The sequence below is a fragment of the Lytechinus pictus genome, chromosome 13 (genome assembly GCF_037042905.1).
Source record: "Lytechinus pictus isolate F3 Inbred chromosome 13, Lp3.0, whole genome shotgun sequence".
In the NCBI taxonomy this organism is placed as follows: Eukaryota; Metazoa; Echinodermata; class Echinoidea; order Temnopleuroida; family Toxopneustidae; genus Lytechinus; species Lytechinus pictus.
Genome location: NC_087257.1, coordinates 9496656 through 9523942, shown reverse-complemented (window position 1 = coordinate 9523942; position 27287 = coordinate 9496656). Strand labels below are relative to the sequence as shown.

Genomic DNA, 27287 nt, shown 5'->3' with positions numbered 1-27287 from the left:
ATATATCTCGGTAAACAGACAATGCGAGCACCAGGAACAATGAAGACATAGGCCCTGAGCAAATTATGTTTCATAAAGTTATGAAAAAAAAAAGTTTCTTATGTAATATAACATAACATAATTATGATATAATATAACATTATAATGAACAATAATTTCTTCTTTCCCACTTCGTTTCTCTTCCTTTCTCCCTCTTTTTCTCCGTTTCCCCGTTTTTTTTTTTTTTTTTTTTTTTTTTTTGGTCAGCCGATTGAGGGGGCACGTGCCCCCCCATGCCCCCCCGTAGTTACGCCACTGGCCACCGCCAACACCATGCACCGGCCATCACAACCATGCACCACCACCACCACCATCATCACCACAACGGCAACACCACCATGCAACGCCACCATAACCACCACCACCATCACCACCGCCACCACCACCACCACCGGCCGCCGCCGCCAACATCATGCACCATCACCATCACCCGGCACCACCACCACCACCATGCACCATACCACGTACCCGACCGCCACCGCCATGTACCACTACCACCGCCGCCGCCGCGCCATCATCCTCTTCATAATCACATGCAATATATATATATTTCTTATTCCAAAGAAGTTTTTTTTTTATAAGAGATCCCGCCCTCTTCCTGATTTCTTAATTGATATATGACTGGAGAAATATACAGTTAAGCCAATTAAAATGAAAATGGGCACAATCTGCTTAATCATTTTCTTTCAAATGCCTTAGTCACTTTCTTTTGTTCCCCGTTTTGTTCCCGGTATTTACTCCTATCATTTATAAAAGAGATCCTTATATCATCCTTACAGCCGATTGTTGGAATTCGATGGGAAGGGACACCGGATTAGTGGAAATAGTATATGGGAATTTAGCATCATTACGTCATTGTTAGTCTCAGTTCAAAAATATTTATTATTTTGATGTGTATCGAAGTATACTTCGTATCTTTGTAACACATTCTAAATCCATATAAACCTCACAATAATCAAACTGATTTTATAATTTTTATTCATAACAATTTTACAAGTGTCTTTTGTGAAAGACATAAATTTAGGAATTCCTAAAATTATCAGCGCGCGTTCTTGGAGACGACTATTGTGTGATGCACGAAATTACGGTGGAGTCAAGCAGTGACATTACACGCCCTGATATAACCATACATATTTTGCGAGTCAACAAGTCGTAATCGGTCTAAACTCACTATCTCGTTTCTCAATTTCTTGAAGGACCATTGTCAGTAAAAGCTGCTAAATCGTGATGTCAACGGTACACATTATATCCACCATGCTGTGGATATTTATTATTGCATTAGATTTCATATGCTCGGTAAGTTTACATTTTTGGGAGCAGATATCGACACGATCGACTCCGCGCCTAATCCTGCTGTTTCCATAGTGCACAGTCTGTCTGCTCTAGGCTAATTCGACTTGTCTGCTTATCACGCTGAACTATAGCTATATTGGCCTAATTTATTGTCCATAAACTTTTATATCCATGATTATATTTTATGCCTTTAACATGTTTGCCTTTCACATTTAATATACACCAACAAATAATAAAGAAGTGATATGCTAATATTTATATTATTTAACTTGTGAGTTGCAGTTGTGGATATACGAAAGATGGGAAAGAAGATTGAGGATATTAAGAGGGTCCTTCATTATCATTATATATCCAGATCTAAATCGTTAAGTTATAGATGAATAATGAAACTTGCTCATTGACCATTTTGGCTCAAGATGGAAGAGGAAAAATAAAATTATGCAATCTTCTTGAACCTTAACCCTGAAAGAGGTACAGTGTAATATTATAACTATAAGCAGTTCTTTACATGGACTTGGTAGATTCTTATGTTTCCATGTTGACCTGTCTTGTCTAGTATTACATGACTTTGAAGCAAAATCTGCAAGCAAATAAGCATGGAAGAATTTGTACATTTACCTTTACCTTTACCCAAGATTCTGGAAGAATGCTGATGATCCCAGCAGTCGTGCTTCCAGTTCAAGTCCTTCATCCTTCTCGTTAGTTAGGTATCTTCATAGCAGTCTAGCTTGGAAATCTGCACCGTCCTCAATATTAGTGTGGTTTATGCATCATAGGGTGAGCAGTACCGCTGGTCTGCCCACACCTTGTCTAGCCTTATTTTGAAACTGTTCACATGTTGTGAATCCTGACTGACATATCGCGATCGGCTTGTGCTATATAAATAAGCCAAATCTATTTGATCATTGAATAATGATGCATGATGTTCGAATGATGCATAATAATGATGCATTATATATGTACTGCAACTTTCAATATTTTTTGTGTATTTCATGTTACAGGTAAATGGTGAGCTTTGTTCATCTGGAATAGAGTGAGTATTAATGAAGATAAAAATCTGTCTAATAATAAATATACAACTTATTCTCAAAACAGTAATTGAATCAATATATAGGCCTATATCAATGTGAATAAAACCAATACAGATCCATAACCAGTCATTCATGAAAAAAAGAATTATAAGATTGAGCTTTCATGGCATGTACAATGTAGTTAATGTGTGTTTGTTCCATAGGTACGGAAAAGTACATGTTCCCCTTCTAGAAATATGAAAAGTTCATATTAATAATAATTATGCTAATTTATATTGCATGATCTATCTCGAAATATATGTGATCTATTCCGAGGTGCATAGTTATCATTATATAATCCTCCTTAAGCTCGAGCTACCTTCCCACTGGGCAATTTGTTACCGATTACCAATTTTACCGGTTATTACCGGTAATATCACCCGGAAATTTGAGTAACACCAAATATTACCGTTATTACCATGCTATTACCGAAATTATAATTCCTGTTGATACCTGTTACTGTTATCACCCTGATGAAACCGACATTTACCGAGTTACAACAGGGTGACGATGGGTAATAAGGGTAATGTTGAATGACTTTGATTGGTTATAACATTGCAAACTTTAGTAATAACAGTAATCTTACAGCAATCCCAGCGAAATTGTCAAAGTCCAAAAAATTACTGTTATCACCCTGATGAAACCAACATTTTACCCAGTTACAAACAGGTTGATAAGGGGTAATGGGTAATGTTGAAGCGCTTCCATTTCCAGACAGCAAAGTATCTGGATCACATACGGTTCTTATCTGGGATATCTGGGTCCCATATGGGCCCACATGGAACCCAGATGAAAACATATACTTGAACCATGGACCTAGTAGGTCCATGCTCATAGGTCCATGCTCCAACCCATGCGGAACCCATTAATATTGGGTAAATGGAGTAATATCAGGAAAATGCTGGGAATATTAGTTACTCATGAATATTCATTACTACAATGAATGGCCAAAATCTTAGCTAATATAGCTGTAATAATTAATGTGTTTATGTTTATGCAATTATTCCACCCAGAAAATTTTCAGAAAAATGTGTAGTTTATATATCATATTAGTCATAATCATGACATTAATTTTAGAAAAATGTTTTAGGGTTGAATAATTGTTAACCATAATTTGTCAAGTGTTGTAAACTCGCTCAATATATAGAAGTAAATGACAGGGTTTGGTGGATAGGTGTAGGATAGGATTAGGATTAGGATTAGGATGTAGGATTTTAGGATAGGATAAGATGATATGTAGAGTATGGAGTTGTAAAAATGTGCTTCAATGACCCTAATGACACTAATTGTTTTGTTTAATGAGCCGACATTAATTGGGTAATATTGGGTAAACAGAGTGATATGAGGTGGTGATATCATTAAAATGCTGGAAATAGTAGTTACATCATACTGAGAAATATTGGGTAAATGGAGTAATATCAGGTCCAGGTAATAAGAGGGAAGGATTGGTCTTCTATTTCCCTGTTATTACCCACTGTTGTTACCGTAGTAATATCCATGTTATTACCTGTTACAACCCGGGTAATGTCAGGTAAAATGCCCAGTGGGTTCTAGCACTCAGTGCATTCAAGGAATTAATCCTGCCGGGTAAACTTATTCACCTCACCTGGGTTGAGTGCAGCACAATGTGGTTCAATTTCTTGCTGGACGAAAGCATGCCATATCTGGGGTTTGAACCCACGTCCCTCTAATTGAAAGACAAGAGTCATAACTGCTAGACCAGCTACCAGGACACCCCCACCATTGCTTTACAAGCAACCAAATAATTATGGTGGCAGCAGTGGGATAGTACCAAATAACTTCTTCCAACCATGTAATTTTTGGGGGTCATTTTGAAAATAATTCATTTTCAATGTTTGAAGAAGTGAGAAATTATAATACAAAGCACTTAATTTTGTAGAGGATATGATCCCAATTTCTACAAAAACATAAGATTTACGATTTAAATGTCTTAACAGTAAAATATTGGGTTCCCATATATTTAGCTTATTTTTTTCTGTATTTAACCACTTCTCATGCACGGAATGAGAAAAAATATCAGGTACAAAGTACAATGATTTATTTGTTTACTACTAGTAAATAACAGACAATCTGTTTCGGTTCTTTACTTTTGATGTGAAAATTCATTGACTTTATGTTTTCATAACAGAATTCATATTTTTGCTGAGTAAATATATGATTAAACAGAATCCCCATTTTAGATCATGTTTGAAATGGAATTATAGGTTTACAGAAATGGAAAATACCATTTTTTTTTAAACAACAAAAAATAACTGTCCCCTAAGCTCATGGCGCTGCTAGCCCAGCAACAGTTTATTTGTACATACACAGGAAAAACTACAAATTACAAGTTGTAAGAAATTCAGCAAGAATTTGTGTACAGTGTAGGTTAGGAAAATGCCATTTAATCTTATATGTTTACCGTGTTATTAATCATTTTACACTTCAATTTTTTTTTTCATGTTTAGATGTGACTATCATGAGTATTGTTGTGAGAATGGTTGCTGTTCTAGTGAAGGAAATTACAATTATACATACGGCTATGGATTCTACAACCTATGGTATTTCTGGTAAGTCCACTCATTAATCAGTAGTAAACAGGGATACATTTGATTGTGGTAAACATGGTCAAAATGAAAGAGAAAATATCAGAATTTGGTAAAATTTTATCGAATTTGACCTGTCTACAATGACACTCAGAGTGTGAGAGAGAGAGAGAGAGATCAAACATGTTTTCTTTCTTTATTTTTTTTCTCTTTACTTAATACACTATTGGTCTCACACTTCATAAGTTTAATTGTTAAAGTATATATTTTTAAAGTATATATAATTAACCTTGGTAACTGTTTTATTAGTTAGAAAAATCAGAAAAAATACTGGATTTAACAAAGGTAAATATCAGACAAAAGAGAAATTTTTGATGTTATGAAATGAGATTACTAAGACAAAGTTAGTCTGAAATTTATGATTTGGTGAGTTAATTGTTACCAGTGGTAGGATTTGAAGTAGCAATTCATCATTTGCCAATTACTGATTTTTCAAGAATTTGTTGTTGAATTGTCTTTTGCACTTTTTGCCATGGGAGAAGTAATCAAACATTAATGGCATGTACTTTTACAAACCTACATGTATGTCCTAATTAAATTATTTACCAACTCTGACTTGTTGCCTAGTAAAAATGTTTAAATTTTTTATCAATTTTTCTTTTTTGTATTGATGCAAAATAAGTAGGCCTATTTATCTACCTTATAACACAATGACATTTCTGCGCTGCCAATTTTATACTGTATTGCCATAGTATGATAATGATCACAACTACTGAAAATTCATAAATTTCTCTTCCTTTTGTTATCGATTGTTCGAATTTGTTCAAATTTTCACTAATCAGCATCTTTGGTTCCCCTTTTCTTTACATTTTATTGAAATTTCTGCACTGCAAAAACTCTGGTGTTGAGTTAACACCAGCCTGGAATCTATAAATCGTCGCCGAATCCACGAAGTGGCACACGCGACCATTGATGCGCAAAATCACTTTTTTCGAGATATACGCGATTAAAGATTGTTACATTTTCAATTGCCAGTTGCTATAGGATTGTGAAGTTTAACAGAATAAAGAATGCACATACCACTAGCCAGGTATTTACTCCTGCTTCCCATGTAAAAATTTTATCGAATTTATTTATTTATTTATTCAGTCTTATTTAAAAACAGGGTAATCCTTTCAGAGCCAAGAGGCCTGCTTTTCAAAAGAGCCCTGTTACATAAAATATTACATACAAATGAGAACTTATAATGTACAAAACCATAGAAATAGAACTACACAAAATAATACAACACATATGTAATTAAACTAAATTGAACTAAAATGAACTAAACTGAACTAAACATCAAATCTTGACATAGCAGTGATTCAAACACAAGCATGACAAGTGTCGTTTTGTGGAAAATATTACTTCAGCGTGCGTAGAAACGGCGCGCACGTGCGTGCCATTTCGTGGATTATTTTACAACGGATTTTGAGGCTAGTGTCAATTTTTTAACTTTAATTATCTCATTAATTACAGAGAATTTGGTTCTAAATTTCGGTGAAATGATAGACCATAGCCAAGGCACACTAAAGCTGTAAGATACTTGAAATTGAATACTAAAACAGAAAGATACTCAAAATTTACTTTTCACGTGATTTTGGGACGTTGTGCCACTTCGTGGAATCAGAGACGTCACAGAATCCATGAAGTGGCACACGTGATAGTTGATGCGCGTAATCACTATTGGAGATAAACGCGAATAAAGATTTTCACATTTTCAACTGCCCATTGCTATATGATTGTGAAGTTTAACAGAATGAAGAATGCACATACCAAGAGCAAGGTATCTACTGCTGCATTACATATTAAAAATGTATCGAATGAACATCAAATCTTGACGTAGCAGTGATTCAAACACAAGTGTCGTTTTGTGCGTAGAAACGGCACGCACCTGTGTGCCACTTCGTGGATTTTTTTTACAAAGGATTTTAAGGCTTGTGTCGCTTTTTCACTTTAATTATCTCATTAATTAGAGAGAATTGGGTTCTAAATTTTGGTGAAATAATAGACCATGACTAGAGAATACTAAAACTGAAAGAAACTAAAAATTTACTTTTCACGTGATTTTGGGACGTTGTGCCACTTCGTGGAATCAGCGACGATATGTCCACACCAGAAAAGTGTTAAACAACACCGGTTTGGTATTGGTCTAACACGAGATAGTTTTAAAACAGCATTGGTTTGATTCCAAACTGGTGTTGTTTCAATACTTCTCTGGTGTGGACATATATCGATTCCAGGCTGGTGTTTAATCAACACCGGAGTTTTTGCAGTGTGTTAGTTGAAATAGATGGTTTGACAGTGTTCCATTTTACATGCCACCGATCATGTGTATAAAATACACCATTGAAAAGGCAACAAGATAATCTGCGGCTGGTTCTGCACCTCATATATGCTATATATTATTTTTATTCATTATTCAGGTTTGTTATTATCATGATCATGATGACCTGCTGCGGCGCTTGTAGCTACGTCAAAAAGAGGCAATATTACTTGAGGCAACAGCAGAGTCTGGGCCAAACTTCTCAGCTTGCGGGAACTAATATAGTCCAGCATCCCCCTACCACCTACGGTGTTCATCCAAGCAACCTAGCAGCGCCACCACCTGTCGGCATCTTCCCCGGACCTCCAGCATATAATGAGGTGAGTTATAAATCACTGATTGGTTTACACATGATAGGTCGAATAATAATAATTATAGGCTTTTATATAGTGCTTTATCAATGTACGACTGCTCAAAGCGCTTCACAATTATTATTACCAGTCACTGGATTCATAGCTTTTAGCAGCCCATTAGGCGCACACTTGCTAAACCAACCACAATGACGGTTGTTTCCTACCGGTACCCAATTAGCACCTGGGTGAGAGTGGCAAACTGTTGTTTGACGCCTTGCCAAAGGAGGCTAGGCCATGGTGAGATTTGAACACATGACCCTCTGATTACAAGGCGAGAGTCAGAACCGCTACACAACCACATGCGCTTCAATCTATTTGGTCTCATCCCTCATGGCCTACTTCTACTTTTTCTGCAACCTTTTGCCGACTAAACATTTGGTATACTTGCCATTTAGCCCATTTACAATTTCATTTAATGTCCACGTGGTCTTACTCTTACACTACTTAGTCTACTTAGTTAGTGGAACTGTTCATGAAATGAATTTTCATTTGACAAAGTGAACAATAATATGTAGAGGAAGTGGAAATTAGACCAACTAGGGATTGGACTTTAGAAAAATTATATTGTAGACAAGACCAAGCGTTGTGTGGACCAAACAGCAGTAACACAGACCACATATTTTTATAGATTATGACTTAATACGCAAGTCAAAAACTTACAATTAATCGGTATACATATCTCCATGCTTCGTTGTTGACAACCATATTGTTCATTGGATTACAAAAGTATTTTCACAAGATAAAATTCCACATAAATAATAATGAAACTCATATAACTCCGGCACTAATACGCCATGTCGTGACAGTCACCAGTGTTACACAAAACAGTAGGATCAGACCCTATTGATGAATAGCACAGCAAGAAGTATCAACTATGTATACAATATATAGCAATATTTCAGTGAGATAAATGAATTCACATTAAACAGGAATAGTAGAGAAGAGAAGGAATATGAAAAACAAGGAAGGAACATAATGAAATTTACATATATATATGAAATATTCTGTATGTGGCAATAAACAAGTCAGAACATTTCAACTTTGAAAATAGTATTGTTGTATTTGGTTAATTGCAAACTAAATAAGCCTATATGTTAAGCTTTAATCATCGCAATCTTTGAAGTCGATTTTGAAAATTAGTACATAATAATAGATAAGGGTTTATGGAAAATATGTTTCAATTTTCAGATGACTTATGCAGTCAGTCAGTTAAAGAAAAACATTTTTTTATTATCTGTTGTGTGTTCAGCGTTTTCCCCCTGAATGTTTAGGCAAGAACCTGGTGAACAAATATTCTGATACAATAAAATCACATGCAGTGTGTATAAAAATTGTATTAATTGATTGTTGGTATTGTTTTTGTCAAGTGATTGATTTTAGAAGTGGGTCATACAGTTCAGTAATGTGTTTATTTTTATCAATTGAAATGACAGCTGTCATTCTGTCATAAAGAGCATCATTTGCTTCAAGGATTTTTTGTTTAAATCGTATTTGAATTTAATACATACGAGCCTCGAAAGTTTGTGACACATCTGCAGTATAAACTCTGCACATATGTTCAAGTGCCATAGACCACATATCAGATTTATTTTGGCTGTCAGTTTGAAAGCAACAAAAACAAAATACTTGATTTTGACAGAAGTCACAAACAGAAATGGACTTGCCCTTGTACTTTAAATTGTGCATGGGATCAACATGCGCATACAGTTACATACAACCATATACACATGTTAGCCCCGTGTGACATTTAGAGAGCATGTAATTTATAGGATGAATACGTGCATGTAGTTGTGTGTATGCTCTTAATTAGTTGTTATCTCTGGATATAGTTGCAAATAAAGCTGATATTAGTTAATTATAAACTGTATATATTTGATCTTTATTTACAGTAATTCACCCTTGACCAAAGTACACGTACTGAAAAAAAGATATTGATATTTACTTAGAGGAAGAAAGATAAATTACATATAAAAAAGATATTGATATTTACTTAGAGGAAGAAAGATAAATTACATATACGTGTGTACGTATCTGCAACCATCTTTTATACAACATACGGTACATACTTTGAAAAATAAATAGTACAGTCTTCTTTTCCTTCTCTGACCCCTCCCCCAAACAAAAAATATATATCTGTTCAGCCAAAATGAATAATAAGCAATAAAGAAACAGAATATAGGCCTATTGCATTGAATGATATCACGACCAGGCGTGACACATAGGGCAGTAATACCTCAGTCACATTTGCTCCACAACAAGTGAAAACAGATGTTTCATTCATTATTATTCATTTTTATTCAAACCACCTATATGTAGCGGGTACAAAAAAGGTTAAAACAACTGTTTTCACTCGTACGGCCGCCGTAGAGCATGTGACTGAGGTATAATTGGTAATTGGTGGGGATTTTTTTACCTGATTGCTAAGAAAGCATGAATGCTTGTAAGCAAGCAACCAGAGGACCGACGGCTTAAGGTCCTCTCCGAAGGACCTGGTAATGAGGATTAATCCCTTACCAAAGGGCACTAGCGCACCAAGTGGGAATCGAACCCGGGTCACCGGAATACGAATCCCCCGCTCTACCGACTGAGCTATATAATAATGATTATTCATTCTAAAAAAATATGTGATTTATATATTATTTTGACTCTGATTCTTAGTTTGTTCGCACTCACCGAGAATATAACATGTGTGTGTGAGTTTGAAAAGACATGCATCAATCAGATAAGATTATTTACATCTGGGTCCACTGACATTTAACGTCACTTTCCGAAAGACATCACTTGCACTTCCACCTTCCTCAAATTGTCAAAAACATGCTTGTTCTCATGTTAAATTAGTTTATTTTAAATATGAAAGGTGGACTGCAATGTTAGTTTATTCATTTTCCATTTTTGATATAAATGTTTTTATTCTTAGTTACTGGTATTAGACTAAATTACTTGTATGTAAAGCGCATAGAGATTCTGTTGAATATAATGCTTTATATCAGCATCTAATATTATTATTATTATCATTATTATTGACAGATACATGTGTGTGGACTATATAAATATTAAATTATTGTTATTGTTATTATTATTATCATTATCATTAATACTAAATAGGTTCATTATTGCGGACTGAAATAATCGCTCGAGGGTATTCATTTGTCTTGCAGTCTACTATGGTCAACAAGGAAATTCACTCTCTCAAAAAGTTATCAGATAATTTTCGTCACTTGATAAAGAGTTGCAGCGGCACTCGAAAGCTCGTGAACTTGTAAGCTAGTGAACACTTATTGCAAGAGTGATCACGAATTTCCTAGAAAGATAGTGAACACTTTTTGCGAGAGTGATCACGAATTTCCTTTTTGACCATAGTAGATTGCAAGACAAATGAATACCCTCTAGCAATTATCATTATCATTATTTACAATTCTGTCAACATTTTGCAACAGAATCATTAAAAACTCAATGAAAAACTTTGTCATATTATCACACTCCGATGGTGAAAGGGAGGAGATAGATGAATGCATACTTCACAACACTTCACTATTTCAATGTGATTATGATATTTTCAGGATTTTTTTTCATAATCCTTTCCGCGAATTTGCTTCCTAAGATATGTCTGACGAATGCATGTTATACACTACTATAGTTTCTGAGTTTAATGCCATTGATGTTCCCGTACTTCTGCATTATGACTGAATTTATACTTCATGACTTACAATTCAGTAATATTTCAATAAATTCAGTGAATTCTGACACATTTAGATAATAATAATAATAATAATACAGGTATATTTACCCAGGGAAGCCGCTTCAGTTCCAAAAAACTGTTCTCCCAGCGGGCCCTGCTATTATGATGAAACATAGCTTTAAAAATTGAAAACATATATGTAACATTATTTTTGGTCATGTAACTGCCAAGAGCTATGATGATTGACAAATGTGTAGCCATAATTGCATTTCTATGTAGGTAATTTCAGGCACAAATTCAGGATAAACTGATATCAGCTTTTATATTCCACATGATATCCACAAACTTAGAATATATTGCTGTCCAATTTGTTGTAAGTACATCACCTATTTAAACAAGGATAGACTCACTCTTTGCAGAGTTTGGTGCTAGGGGGATAAAAGAAACTTTAAGTTTGTCACTGAAAAGGCAGACTAGTATAATATACTAATCTGCCTTTTCAGTGACAAGCACAAATTGTGTCCTTCATCACAGAAGAAATCTTCACATGAATGACTTCATAAGAAACAATGAAAACGAATATCCTTGATTCAAAGGGTCTTCGTGTTAAACATACAATAAACCAATAACAACGGAAGGATTAAGTAGGGCCTACTCTTCTTTGGCCTTCTGGCATATATACATGTACTGTATGTATATTGAAAGCATGTTACTTGTTAACCCCTCCCTCTAAAAAACACAAATGTTAAGTCAATGGTTACAAGACAGCATTATAGAACAGATGCATGTTTCATTGGGCTGTTCATAAGAAGTATTTTATGAAAGACTGGGGATCCTTTCTTGGGAGCTTAATCAATACCAATTAGAATAGCTTGCATGTCTTTTTTTTAATTTATGTAGCACAAGAGAGGGTCATCAGTTGATTGTAAAGTCATGTGTCAGTTTAATACGAAGAGTTATAACTAATTTTCAATGTCTTCCTCATTTGTACATGAATTACTTTCATTAGAGTAATAAGAACTGAGAATGATCTCCATTATTTTCCTGTACGGTTTACCTGATTGTTGAAATCAGCAAATCTGGCAGTGTATTAAGTTCAAAAGACTATATAGAAATATTTTTTAAAATGCTGCAGAATTGTAGATATGATATACTTTTTTTGTATTTTTCTCAAATCTTTCAGGTAACGGAAAAACCAGATCAGTTCCCCAAGGCGGAGTTTGGCTACCCCAACTATGGATTCACGGCTCCGCCCTACACTCCACACAACCCTAACGTGCCATCAGCAGCAGCAGCAACGGCGCCAACACCAGAGGGCACCATACCCGTCAGCACCACTACCACCGATGGTACCATTCCAGCGCAGTATCCCCCTTCGGCCGCTATGGCATACCCACCTACCGCCGCGGGTGTACCACCAGCCACGCCCGATTCAGTGCCTACATTAGCCCCGCCCCCTTATACCCCATCCATAACCAGCCCACCTATTGTCGAACCCTCAGAGCAGTCGAATCCCGTAGTGTGAAAGAAGCAGGAACTCTTTGATACATAAAACCTTGGATTGCAGTAAAACTACGTAGTATTACCTTTCATATATACACCCAAAAGTAGGTTGGTCTTAAATAACATAGAACTAGTGAGAGAAACGGCATCCTGGATCTATTTTTTCACTATTTTCATCAATCTTTCTAATCTAACTATATTCCAAACCTGTATCCTATACATATAAATTATTACTCACCTTTTCTACTGTCACCAAGAAAAAGGGAAAATTCCAGAATATTCTAGTTTTATAGGAAACATGAATAAGAATATAAAGAATATAGCACTTGAAGTATATTTTGTCCATGTGATGAAATGATCATAAATTAGCTTTTATTAAGATCATACATGTAGTTTTACATGAATGTTCGATAACTACAGTGTATACTAAAAATAACATTTCTTTATTCCAGAAGACTTTCAAGATCATTGATGTAAACCTGTAGTGGTTGTAAGTTTGTTTATAACTTCATTATTACTGGAGTTTTTGTTTTTTTGTTTTTACCGCCGATGTGTTGCATTGGACACAAGAACACCAACATGATAATGTAGTTTCTGTCCCGGTAATGAGCAAGCCTTCCACATTAATGAATTTCATGCATATTTTATGAGTTTGAGATTGAGGTAATGTATATCGTCTAGGCCTTCATCTTTGTGGATGCATGAACGGGTCCCCATCAAAGTGCATATACATGTATGGTACCCTACTTATCTTATTTTTTTCAAACACATTGGATGATTTCAAGTTCAGCGTTGACCTTTTGGTGTTGGTGTTGGATCAATTTTTACACAAGTACAACAAACAAAATGAAGATGGTCCTGAAAAGTCACTCACTAGGTGTAGAGCTGTCTTGATTAGATGCTCAAGGCGCTTCAGAGCAGAACAACAACAACAGCAACAAATTACATATAATACATGTTTGAACAATAAGTCGATGTCTGTCAAAAAGCACTCATATACAGGATCTGGGTTATTTGATCTGGATTATTTGTGTAAACTCATAGGTGTTAGAGCTAGGAAACCCAATCCAAATAGTGCTACCAACACCAACATCAACACTGGACTTGAAATCACCCATTGACTTTACTACATGTGTAGCTGAGCTCTGGCATCGATGATGTGTATATACATGTACTCAGAAGCAATAGGGAATTTTTGCAATCACTTCGCACATGCTTTCTATAACGCAGAGAATCTTTTGTCAAAAGCCCTTCAATGACAAAACAGCTTTGTCGAAAATCGGTGAATAAACTGCATTGTCGTCCAGGGGCCCGAAACACAAAGCTTAGTGATGAATTTCAAATATGGAAGAACACATCTGATTGGTTCCTGGTCAGTACGTTGAACTGAATGCGTGTGAAACATTGATCGTGATTGGTCGGTAGATGTAGCGATTGATGGCTAATCTCTGTGTTACAATGCCCTGGACTCTGGACAAACGATATACTTGCAATTTTTTGTCCGGTCCAATTCTTAGCACGATCGATTCGGATGATCTGCTGTCCCGGTCCACCAACTTTCGACATAAACCTCTCGGTTATCCATTGTGATTTGACTTGCATTTTCAAAGGAATTGGTGCGTTGTAGAAAGCGTCTGTGTAGTGATTGTGAAAATTCCATATGATCAGAAGCATATGCCTAGATTCTGGTTGAGAATCTTGGGTTTCCATAAATTACATTTTTGGATATTAAAGGGACTAATTTTGCTTGGCAAATTTGATTAGCAACTAAATTATGAACATGCAGTGCTATGTGAAAATCTCCTTTACAAAAGACTGTTCGTATCGCAGTCTTTAAAAATGTGGAGCAAATTGTTATGCGATACCAGAAAAAAAATTATCCCCTGCATTTGTAATGTATTTTGATTGCGACTTGTTTCAAATTTGTTTTCAATGTTTTTGATGCAAAAGAGTGTGATTCTTGTGCAAACATGCAGATATGCAAAGAATGTAACTAATTGGTTTGATTTGATCAATGACTGTGATAACACGAGATTGCTTTAGAAGATGTGGCTGTACGTGGAGCTCACATCCCTCGTCTTTTTTAATTCATTTATTCTCATGAATTTATGCTGTTTGTTAGATTAGCGGTTTCACATTGCAGTCATTTTCACCAGGGTATATGAGCATATTCATCAAAGACGTCATTGTCGTTGTCACCACCATCATTATCATCGGCATCATCATCACTGTCATCGTCATATCGTCATCACCATCACCATCATCACCACCACCACCATCATCATCATCATCACCATCATCATCATCACCATCATCATCATCATCATCATCATGTATGTATTTTTTACATATCCAGAACAAACTGCACATTTGATGTACATGTACTTCAACAACATTCACTCTGAAAAAGAAAAAAATTCACATTCATGAAACTGACAAACAAGGTATGTGTTTATTGATATTACAAATCTAATTCATATATTAGTCATTGAGGTTATATTTGTGCTATTGTGTTGATAACTGCACTCTGAATGATTCCTTGGATATTCTCAAATTATTTTGATCTAGCACACCTGGCAGCCTGCTGTGTGAACCCTTCACTCAAGTTAAGTGGTCTGAATGCGCAGACTACAATGACTGTGTGCTGAAGGACCACTCATGTGCTAGTCTTGTGTGAAGACCCACTTGTTGATCAAAAATTCAACGAGGGTCTGTGCTTGTAGACTAAACACCTCGGTCCCATCTTAAAAAATAGTCGCGATTGATCCCGATCAGTCACAACTATGGAAAGCCAGCAAAGCCAACATCTAGAATGCATATATCCATTCAAAGTGTTTTCTCACCACGATTAATACTTGTGTGCTCTTATTTCTTATTTTTTCCAAAGAAATAATGTGTCTATTTCATGCATATAGAGTTATGACATGGGTGGATTTCCATTATTGCAAGGGATTGAATCAATCGCAACTATTTGTAAGACTGGGCCCTTGTGGGGGTTTCATAAAGCTATTTGTAAGTTATTCGTAAATGATACACACCAATTTTCCATTGGTGTTGATTTTGTTCTGAAGAAAGGATCACCATTCTTTTGTAAAGTCGCTTGTATGTTACAAAAAGCTTTATGAAACACCCACCATGTATATATCGTGCTAAAATCATGCACAGGAAATTTTCTTGCATACTAGACAAATTTTCATGATTTTTCTACGCTGGAAAAGATTTAATTAATACGGGTATTATGGCAATATTGTTTTAAAGGTTGGGATAAATCAATGAAAATTAAAGGGAAATTAGTATATTGAATTAAATTCTTAATGTTATATATAGAGTAGGAAATGTGTTTCATTTCAATGCAATAATACTAATGAAATTAATGATTCTTGAGCTTTTAATTCTAATAGAATAGGAGCAATGGATTTGTAGATATCAAATATTTTTAAATGACAGATTATCATATGGGGAATCGTACACTTTGCATTTAATGAAAGCACAATGAATTGATTAAGGGTGCAGTGAAAAACTTAAGTAAAATCTTCTCGATTTTGTGAGACGACATTGCTGTAATTAATCACTGTAGTTCATATACCTTATTTTACATCAGTTTACGTACATATTAAATATATCTTTGATAACAGATCATCACATGGACGAAATTGAGTAAATATTTCTAAACAAGAATGTGTGATAAAATCACAAGATTTTATAAAAGAATATATATGGTTCTGTGATGTACCTTTGACTTTGACGATTATATTATGTATAGTTATTCTCTAGAATTCCATATGCACTTGTATTCATCAATTATTGTTTATTTGTTTGTTCATGGATAATATATAATTTCACAGGATGATTTTAATGTGTATATTTTGGGTGATTATTGTAATTATATGTTCATATTTTGTTTGTGTTTGGTGTCATGGATGGAACAGTAGTTGTTTTGTCTGTTTTCTTGTCATGTTTAGTTAGTGAAACATATCATTTACAGCATTTTTAAGACTTAATTTGTATTAAATTTGAAAAAAGATGTATGAAATTACAATGTTTCCTTGATGTAATACATAGTTTGATTTTCAAGCTTTGTATTATTTATTTATTTTTGTTGAACTAGTTTATTCTGTGAACTTCCTTCAGCAGTCCCTATCATAAATATATAAGTTGTTACAAAATCGTTTCTTTTGCTCATTTGTAAAGAAATATCCCCTAGAAAATCAAGAAAATATGGAGTAGATTACAGATTTTGGAATATTACCACAAGATTAGGAGATTTGCAATTCATGTACAAGTGTGCATGTGTGATGTAATGGCAAATGCAGAATACTAGTACAAATTCAAGGTTTGCTTAATGTTATCTCTAATGAAAGTGAAAGTAGTTTTGATCTTATGTCACATTGCGAAGGCTTCCATCTTGTGTTTTTTTAGGAGAACAGACTTTCATCAATTGGTTTTGGTCAAAGGAACAAACTTAAATTAAGAACAACAAACGTATGGAAGCATTGTGGTCTTGTTATTCAGACTCTTGCCCTTGGTTCAGAGGTCTGTTGGTTCAAATCCCAGGCGCAACATTAAATTTCTTGACAGAGGGATTTATCCACACCGTGCCGCACTCAACCCAGGTGAGGTAAATGAGAACCTGGCAGGAATTTTGTTGGTTGAAATACTTCCCTGTAAAAGGCTGCAGGGCTAAAGCTGGATGAATAATATCAAAGTCTTTTGAAAGTGCATAGTGACATGTTATAATGTGAGATCTACTACACACAAGAACTGTTTATTATTATTGAAGAAATACATAGTTGTTTTCTTGACTTCTCATCTTACTCGCTTCCTTTTGACACATAGATTTCAATTCTTCTTGCCTGTCTCTGAATGGCTTTCTGTAGTAGGCATCGAAAGTTTTTTTTTTCTTTTAATGGTGCAAATTTCCAGAAATTGTTTCCTCACCGGAAAGCTAACTGAACGTCTACGTTTCCTCCTTTTCTAGTACAACCATAACAACACATCAAGCAGTTCCTGTTTAGACTTTGACCACTTAAAAAAACCCAAACATTTAGTTGAATAATATTCCAAAAAGCCCCAATGCCATGCAAATTATTTCTTTTTTTGTAGTGTTAGCCTGTTTTTAAATATGGATTAACATAATTTGTATTTACACTTTACACCCATGATACTCCTGTTGGTTTATACATTTAATTTTGGATAACTAATTAAAATGATGGAAATTATAAACATGAAAATTATAAACAAGAAGATTAAATATTGTATTCATGTTACACGGTAATCATGTATGCATTTTTATTATCACCTATAGTACTGTTATGTTGTCAAGCCAAAATAAAAGGTGGAGTGATTTTTTTTGTACAAAATCAAAGATGTTTTTCTCTTTGTAGTTTATGACAAGTGTTGTTTTGTATGGATGACAATTATTGGTCAAGATTTCTTGATTGATGGAAATGAGGAATTTTGAGAATTTAAGTGTGAGAAAGGCAAGTATAATGTGTATCTCAAACAAAGCAAAGACTCAAGGCCTGGTCCCACTGGCCGACGGACACAAAATGTATTCATCACGGATACAGCGGACAAGCAAAATTTCGGGGTGGCTCCATCCGTTTTCATCCGCTTTAGACAATGGACAAAATGGGCGAACAATTAAATCACAGTGGACGGGCGGATGCTCAATAGATATTGATTGATTGATTGATTGATTCATTCATTTATTTCCACACTTCATAAAAAGAACAATACAGAGTAAAGATGGTATTACAAAATACAGTACAATATATTCCGAAGCATAAAGAGAACATACACTACACAAAACAATATACCAAAATATGAACAATACTTAAATCAGACAAGAAGAGAAACAGTATATGTAAATGTGGGGGATCATTTAAAAAGTTAAAAACTTATAACATAATCCCAATTTTGTCAATAAAAGTTTGAGTTTTGCAGAGAAAGACTAGAAGAAAATGTAATTGAGGTAACTTAGTCTAGGAAATTAAAGTTTTTGTAGAAGAAATGTTTTAAGTTTATATTTAAATACATTAAGGGATAGAGAACTTTTGACATCTTCAGGGAGACTGTTCCAGAATATAGGACCATTATGAATTATTGACTTTCGGGATAATGATAATTTCCCACATGATACACGGTAATCAGATTTTCTTCTAGTATCATAATTGTGAATATCAGAATTTTTACAAAATAAAGAATCAAAATTTATTGGAAGTAATTTCTTATAGTATAAATACATAAAGATACCAAGATTGTAACTATATAATTCATACACAGGCAATATTTTAAACTTAAGAAAGAGTGGAGCAGTATGAGTTCTGAAACCAGAATAAGATATCATTCTGATTACTCTTTTTTGTAAAACTAAAGTTCTATCTAATAAATATTTATTTGAAGACCCCCAAACAATAATTCCATAATTGAGATATGACAAAATTAAAGTGTTATAAAGCATTAAGAGAATATTTTGTGGGACAAATTCACGTAATCTATTTAAAACACCTATATTTCTAGAAATGAGGGAGTTTATTTTGTTAACATGACTTTTCCATTTTAAATTATCATCAATGTGAATTCCAAGAAATTTTACACTCTCCATCCTTTCTACTTCAGTATCATTAATATATAATTTAACAGATTTTTTATCTACATTGTTTCTACTGATGATCATAAAATTTGTTTTCTGAATATTCAAAGCTAAATTATTAACAGAGAACCATTCCTGTACTTTATTAAGTTCAATATTCATATTTTGTTGTAAATAACCTATGTCACTGTGGCTAAAAAATATATTTGTGTCATCAGCAAAAAGAACAAATTTTAATAAATTAGAACAGAGATGAAGATCATTAACATATATAAGGAAAAGAAGAGGACCAAGGATTGAACCCTGCGGTACGCCTATTGATACTTTCTTGAACGCAGAATGACATGAATTATAAAGAACACATTGCTTTCTATTACTTAAATAATTGTGTATTAATTTAAGGGAAATACCTCGTATTCCATAAAAAGATAATTTACTAAGCAATATGTCATGGTTAATACAATCAAACGCCTTTTTTAGATCAATGAACACTCCAAACGTTATTTCGTTATTCTCATAAGCATTTATAATGTCATTCAAAGAATCTATCAGAGCATGAGATGTACAATGTTTTTCTCTAAAACCAAATTGTTTTTGATAAAGTATATGATTATTGTTAAAATATGTAATTAGCCTAGTGTAAATACATTTCTCCAGCATTTTGGAGAAACATGATAATAAGGAAATTGGTCTATAATTTGAGAAAACATTTTTTGAACCAGATTTATATACAGGAATAACTTGTGATATTTTACAACTATCAGGAAATATACCTTCTTGAATACATAAATTGAAAATAAAGCATAATGGTTTACATAAAATATGAATTGTCCTTTTTGCAACAATATTTTCAACACCATCAATTCCTGGGGCTTTTCCATTCTGTAAACAATTTGCAATGTTAATAATTTCCTGTTCTGTAATTGGTATGAGAAATAAAGAACAAGGCAGGGCGTTTTTCAGGTAAAAACTATAATCAATATTACCTCTTGCAATGTTGTTAGTGATAGTATGTCCAATATTGGTAAAATATTCGTTAAATGCAAGTGCAATGTCATTTTCATTTCTGATTTCTATTTCATTATAGCTAAAAACTAAGTTATTATCAGAGGTTTCAGGTTTCTGTTTGTTTAATAAACCATTTATAACTTTCCATGTTTTGCAAAGATTGTTTTTTACTTTATTAAATTTAGAGTAATAAAATTCTTGTTTTGTTTTTCTAACAAGACTCACATATTTATTCTTAAAAGATTTATATTTTGCCTTTTTATTATCCGTAGGTTTCTTTATGAAGTTTGCATACAACCTGTTCTTCTTTCTATACATACGTTTGAGTGTAATATTAAACCAATCATTCTTTTGTTTTCGGCTTACTATTTCTTTTAATGGGAAACTAATTTCATATATTTCAAGAATAATTTTCATGAATTCATCATAGAGCAAGCTAGGGTCAGCAATATTGTGACTGTCATAAATACAAGAAAAGTCAAACTCTGATATTCGTTGTAAGAACATAAGGATGCCATCTTCAGTAATTTGCCGTTTATGAAATGTTTTACTCGACTTCGTTGGCAACGAATAATCAAAAATAGAAAATATTGGATAATGATCAGAAACATCACAGATAACAGAACCATAATAAAGGTTACATGAGTTATTAACAAAAATATTATCAATTAAAGTTGACGAAGTTTGAGTAATATAGAGCATATGAAATACATATGCAAATAGTACACAACGGATACATAGTGTTTTCTAATGGATGGCAAGATTCTTTTCTGTTTTACATCCTCTCTGCATCCGTAAGTGCAGTGGGACCAAGCCTTTATATACGACTAGAAATTTGGAGGCTAAATTTTTTTTATGAGAGTTGCAACCCTTGTAATGGTTTTAAAACACTTGCTAATATTTGCAAAAACAATAATAAATTCAGCCTGCAAGGACACTATCAACATTTAAAATTGTTTACAAATTTCTATGCAATATCTTGCACACCCCAATAAAGTCGGCCAATGCTAAAAATTGGCTAAGTTTACATATGTGTATTGACTAGCGAGAAGTGAGAGTGACATTGAATTAATTTTGATATTGGTTATGGATATGATGAAGTGGTAATGGTGTGAGATATATACCAGTATCTTTATCAGCGCTCATTCGTATCATATTACTTGTCACTGGTATAATTCAAACGATTTATTGCTCAGGGAAGTGGGAGTTGGACTTCCCTGCACTTATTGTGTTGTCCCGCACTGTTAATTTGATTAAAGTAAGGATACCTCGCAACCCCTCCCATATATCCAAAATTGCTGTTTTAAGCCAGTACATTAATGTTGCGTTCATCATCATGGTCATAGTCATCATCATCATCATGATCATCATGATGATCATCATGATCATCATCTTCACCATCATCACCATCATCAACATCGTCATCCTCATCATAATCATCATCACTATCATCACCATCACCATCATCATCACCATGTATTATAATCATCATAACCACCATTATCATCACCATCATCATTATCATCATCATCACCACCCTCTCCCCTTTCTCACTCAGTAATAATTATTTTACACACATTATTTTAAATTGAACAATTAAACACGAACAAAAAATTCAACTTTATTACAAATGAACTGGTTTCTTTATTCAACCATTTATTACAAACATGCTTTTTTTTTGGAAAACAAAAAGAAAATGAGAAAAAAAAATCATGAATGGAACTGAAAGTGATGCATTACTATCGACACATTACGTGAGTGATTGAATTACTTTACAATTCAAGTTTATGAATCAAAGAATTATCTGGGTCTTGCTTCATAGATACTTGTTATAATAACAAATGCACAATTTCTATAACAAGTTAACTATCAACCAATCAAGTTGAACTAATTCAGTAGCTTTAAACTGTTATTGCAAATTTGTTATTATAACAAATTTTGTGAAATGGGGCCCCTGGATGAGGTTATTAATTTCATAAAATTCGAATTTTATCAAATAATATCACAAATTGCAAATATAGGTTTTTTTATGATCTTATTAATGATACTTTTAAATAACTTGGATTGACCATTCCAAGTTTGTACAACCACATACAGTAAAATCAGCCCTCCCCACCCGTAGGTTTCTAGAAGACCACATGGGAGATGGCAAGCAATCTGGTGTTTGCATTTCTTGAGAGGGAGTATCTGATACACAAACTACTAACTAATTTCCTTAGATACAAACTGAAACAAAATTAATACAAAATTCATCCTATTACTAGAGTCTCATGGTCAGGATGTTTGAAATAAACCTAAGAATACGCTGGTAATTCCATATTCAAGTCATCGTGTTTGATCGTACAGCAATGAAATTCGATCCAAACTATTAAAATACAAAGTATGATTGGGCAAATAGCGTGACAGCATTTATGATCCTCATGCTAAACAGATGGACCTGTGTGATGTGAAAACCAAGGATTCCTGGATTATGTTTCAAAATATGGCCAACTATAAAATGAAGCCCATTTACTTTGAAAATCAAATGAAAACAATGACAAGAGAAATGTTTCCTTAGTGTTGGAGTGAATCATGAATGTGATTTACATTTATACAACTGCATAGATATGACACCTTTTGTTCATGTGGAGAGTTGGCCAGAGTCAACAAAAGTAAGTCAGCATTGGAAAATAATTATACAAAAATTACAACAACAAAAAACATTAACAGAAGATGAAGAATTACATGTACACGTATGTGGTTACAAATACTACTTACACTGTCAAAACTAAACAACAACAAAAAAAAGCATAAAAACTTATATTCAGAATAAAGCTACACAGGCAGCAAAGAGTATCCATCCTCGAAAAGGGTAATGCACAGATTTTTCTCTGTTATTTGATTTGCCGGGTAACAACTGCTTTGATTCTTATCAAGAATACTCCTTTTAATGGAAAAGAAGAATTAAACTCTTAGTGAATCAAGGTACAATATTTTAGGTTGACAGGTATTTAGCCACATATGTGGTCCATCTAACAAGAGTTATAATTGATCCAATCAACCTCAACTGTATGGAAATCCATCAATGTGTCATCATTTTTTTTCAAAAAAAAATCTGCGCAATGTCCTTTGTAAACAAAGAGGAGCACACTAAAATTCAAGAAAACAATGAATGTATGAATTCATAGCATATCTAGATAATATTTTGAGCAAACATCCATTTTAATTGTTGATGTTGCTGGCTTTCCATAGTTGTGGTTGATCAGGTCAATCAAAACTCTTTGTAAGACGGGGCTCAGAACTTCTACCTGAGCCTGTCCTCCCATCCCCTTCCACCCCATCCCTACCCCCCTTAACATTCTTTCCTCTCCAGCAACCACCCCCATCAGACCTGCCAACCTCTGGGAATGAAAAACTGTATTCTGTGATAAAAAACTGTATTTTTCCCCCAAAAAGTGTATTTCATCATAAAATGCCTGGCGCACTCGCTCATCGCGGCGCTCAAGCTGCATGCAAGCTAAAATGCGCACTGCTTTTCCAGATGAAAAAAAACAACATTGAAACATGTGAATATCTTCACCCTGGTTTTAACAAAATGATTGAAAATAAAACAGGTTACCTGAAATTACATTGATCTAATAACCATATTTGTGTACGTTTTATGAAATAGAGACATAAAGAGACGATTTTTCTCAATAAATTACGATTTTGTATAAAAAAAAAAAAAAAAAACGTACTGGTTGGCAGGTCTGCCCCATCCCATACCCCCTGCACATCCTCCCCCTCCAACTATCCCTGCTCCATACCCCTACCCCTTCCCCACTCCTTGGCAAACAGATGCTTTCTGACCAACACTGGACTCTAAGAGATGTTAAATTCAATAGGAATGTTTGCGATCAGGTGTGACGTATACCAAGAGCCTGTTCCAGCTCCGCACGCCGTTGCTGGACCTTGCTCTGGAAGTATCGCCGGACGGCCTCCTGAGCCCACGGCTGGTGGTAGAAGTCTACTCGACGTTCCTCTTCGGGGTTGTTGACAACATCGGTCATACACTGCGTGGAGAAAGTAAGATTAAGACTTTATGATCATCACTGTTATTCTCCGATCATAGTGAAGATGATGGTCACCATGATCATATCATCATCATCTTCATCAATTATCATCACCATCATCATCATCATCATCATCATCATCATCACTGCCATCACCATCATCATCATCATCATCATCATCATCATCTTCATCAATTATCATCATCACCATCATCATCACCACCATCGTCGTCGTCGTCATCATCATCATCGTCATCATCATCACCATCACCATCACAATCATCATCATCATCATCATCATCATCATCATCATCATCATCATCATCATCACCACCACCACCACCACCACCACCACCACCATCATCATCATCAATCATCATCAACATCATCACCATACATTTGCCACCACCACCACCATCATCATCACCACCACCACCAGGCGCAGACCTATCCAAATAAGACACAATATCGTTTTAGGGGCTACATAATTTTTGCCCAGTCGTTTACCTCTCAAAACTATTGTGTCTATTCCAGCTGGATCTGCGCCTGACCACCACTTCCAAATTCATCATTCACTGCCACAACTACCACCCCCCCCCCCTGTCCACTAAACATCCCAACCATCATCATCAAATCAATGTAACCCACCTTCAGATCTCTAACTTGTGATACCAGCCATTCACTGATGAACTGCTGAGGATCCCTGGCAAACCCTAACATGAATTCACGTTGAACTTTCAGCTGATTTATCGTCTCCACGGTCTCATGAATCTGAAATAAAAAGGAAATTCGATTTAAATCAGGAGATTTCCCATTAAAATGAAATGGAAAAAACATGGGGCCTGTTTCATCAAGACTTATTATAACAACAAATGCACAGTTTTTATATAACAAGTTTATGATAGGCCAATCAAATTGAAAGATTTTAGTAGCCTTAAACTGTTATTGCAAATTTGATAATGTAACAAGTTTTATGAAACAGGGCCCCTATCTTGTCTCACATTGACAATTAGTTATTAAACACGTGAATTAATTTTCCAAGGACATATGAGAGTAATACCTCAGTCACATTTGCTCTATGGTGGCCGTACAGCGAGTCGAAAACATCCGTTTTTAAATTTTTGTACCAGCTACATATAGGTGGTTTGAATACAAATGAATATAACGGCTGTTTTCAACTTGCCATACGGCCACCGTAGAGCAAATGTGACTTAAGGACCAAGAACTCCTTATTTGCAACTTCGAAGCAGCACGAGGGTATCATGTTATGTCGAGTGAGCCCCTTCCTTGGAAAAAAAGACAAACTGTTTAGAAATGTTAGCATAACTTAATTATTGGAAATAAAGATGATCAATAAATGGAAGGAATTTATATAAAAAAATAACATCCTTCAGACATTGACTGATATGAGGCAGTGGAGAACATCTTCGTTCAACCCTGTTGAGTTGAATGGTATGCTGCCCTCTTGTGTCCAAATACAGACCAGCTTTCAATTCTGTGACCATAAACACTGTAATGATGTATGTTATCAATGCAGAGAAGGCCAGATTGATCATACAGAGATCAGACCATATAATGCCTTAGTAAGTTTCATTTCATTGCTAAAAATTGTATTTCAAACAAGATATTATTGGAAGAATAGAGTAGTGACATCATCATACCTTATTGTCCAATACTGCAATCTCCTGTTGACTGGCGGTGGAGAGAAGAAAAGACTTCATCTGCTCTTTCAGTGTATCGTCCTGGAAGGGAGACATCAAAATGGAGAAGTGGAAGTGTTAATTGGAGAGGGATAATGTGAAGGGGAATTAAGGTGAGGATGGTGTGGAGGAGAAGATGGAGAATGGGGAGGAGATGGCAGATGGGGTGGATGAGGAGGGAAGAAGGAAGAAAATGAGCAGGGAAGGAGGAGAGGGAAGAGGAGGAATAAGAAGAGGAGATGGAGGAGTTGGAGGATGAGAAGGAAGAAGAGGAGGAAAAGGAGGAGGAGGGAGAAGAGGAGGAGGAGGAAGAAGAGGAGAAGGGGGAGGAGGAAGAAGAAGAGGAAGAAGAAGAGGAAGAAGAGGAGGAAGAAGAGGAGAAGGGGAGGAGGAAGAAGAAGAGGAGAAGGGGGAGGAGGAAGAAGAGGAGGAGGAAGAAGAGGAGGAGGAAGAAGAGGAGGAGATGGAGGAGTTGGAGGATGAGAAGGAAGAGGAGGAAAAGAAGGAGGGAGGAGAAGAGGAGGAGGAAGAAGAGGAGGAAGAAGAGGGGAAGGGGGAGGAAGAAGAATAGAAGGGGAGGAGGAAGAAGAGAGGAGAAGGGGAGGAGGAAGAAGAGAGGAGGGAGGGAGAGAAGGGAGGTGGAGAGGAAGAAGAACAAGAGAGAGAAGAGAGAAAGAAATGAAAGAAAAAAAGAAAGAAGGGAGAAGGACAAGAAGCACAGAATAAAGAGATAGATAGACAGATGAAAAGAAGGAAAATGATGACTAAAAGGAAGAGAAGCAAGAGGAGAACAATGGGATAATGAGCAAATGAAGAGAAGATCAGCAACAACAAGAAATTAAAATTTCTGACATTCATTGATAAAATACAGATTGACAAGGTCATTTCATATCATCCAATAAAATATAGATCAAAAAAATCACAAACAAATCAAAACTAGTCTGACCAAATCGTCATCTGACAAATAGACAGCTAGTACACCTATGTATGATAGTGACCTTCCTTATCTATCAAAACTCGCCTATAACAGTTTCAAAATTGGCGCAACTGGCGCGAACGCCAATCTGGAATTCTGTCTTTAAATCATTTCTAAAAAATCAGTTTG

The 27287-nt window shown here is 35.0% G+C and overlaps 2 protein-coding genes across 3 annotated transcripts; one reads left to right on the top strand and one right to left on the bottom strand.

The window, feature by feature from the left end:
* The first annotated feature begins 1099 nt into the window (after window positions 1–1099).
* On the top strand, window positions 1100–18213 carry LOC129274988 (uncharacterized). The gene is made up of 5 exons (XM_054911745.2): window positions 1100–1335; window positions 2334–2365; window positions 4871–4972; window positions 7414–7633; window positions 12529–18213. Exons 1-5 carry the CDS (start codon window positions 1267–1269, stop codon window positions 12868–12870), a joined length of 765 nt encoding a protein of 254 aa, XP_054767720.2. The 5' UTR covers window positions 1100–1266; the 3' UTR covers window positions 12871–18213.
* A 3874-nt stretch (window positions 18214–22087) lies between these two features.
* LOC129274492 (SWI/SNF-related matrix-associated actin-dependent regulator of chromatin subfamily D member 1-like) lies at window positions 22088–26221 on the bottom strand. Of its 2 annotated transcripts, XR_010295537.1 has the most exons (4): window positions 26144–26221; window positions 25131–25253; window positions 24221–24482; window positions 22088–23821 (listed from the first exon to the last, which is right to left on the bottom strand). XR_010295537.1 is itself a non-coding variant. In XM_054911294.2 (3 exons), the coding sequence occupies exons 1-3, from the start codon at window positions 26201–26203 to the stop codon at window positions 24327–24329; spliced, it is 339 nt and encodes a 112-aa protein (XP_054767269.1). In that variant the 5' UTR covers window positions 26204–26221; the 3' UTR covers window positions 22088–24326. The 2 variants fall into 2 exon arrangements, 1 of the variants encoding a protein (XP_054767269.1); XM_054911294.2 differs by having other exon boundaries at window positions 22088–24482.
* Window positions 26222–27287: the final 1066 nt, after the last annotated feature.

Coding starts and splice junctions, on each gene's coding strand:
- LOC129274988 (XM_054911745.2), top strand. CDS start 1,267: ATGTCAACGGTACACATTATATCCACCATGCTGTGGATATTTATTATT. Junction 2,366..4,870: donor CTTTGTTCATCTGGAATAGA/GTGAGTATTAAT, acceptor TTTCATGTTTAG/ATGTGACTATCATGAGTATT. Junction 7,634..12,528: donor GACCTCCAGCATATAATGAG/GTGAGTTATAAA, acceptor CAAATCTTTCAG/GTAACGGAAAAACCAGATCA.
- LOC129274492 (XM_054911294.2), bottom strand. CDS start 26,203: ATGAAGTCTTTTCTTCTCTCCACCGCCAGTCAACAGGAGATTGCAGTA. Junction 25,254..26,143: donor TTGCAGTATTGGACAATAAG/GTATGATGATGT, acceptor TTTTTATTTCAG/ATTCATGAGACCGTGGAGAC. Junction 24,483..25,130: donor CACAAGTTAGAGATCTGAAG/GTGGGTTACATT, acceptor TTCTCCACGCAG/TGTATGACCGATGTTGTCAA.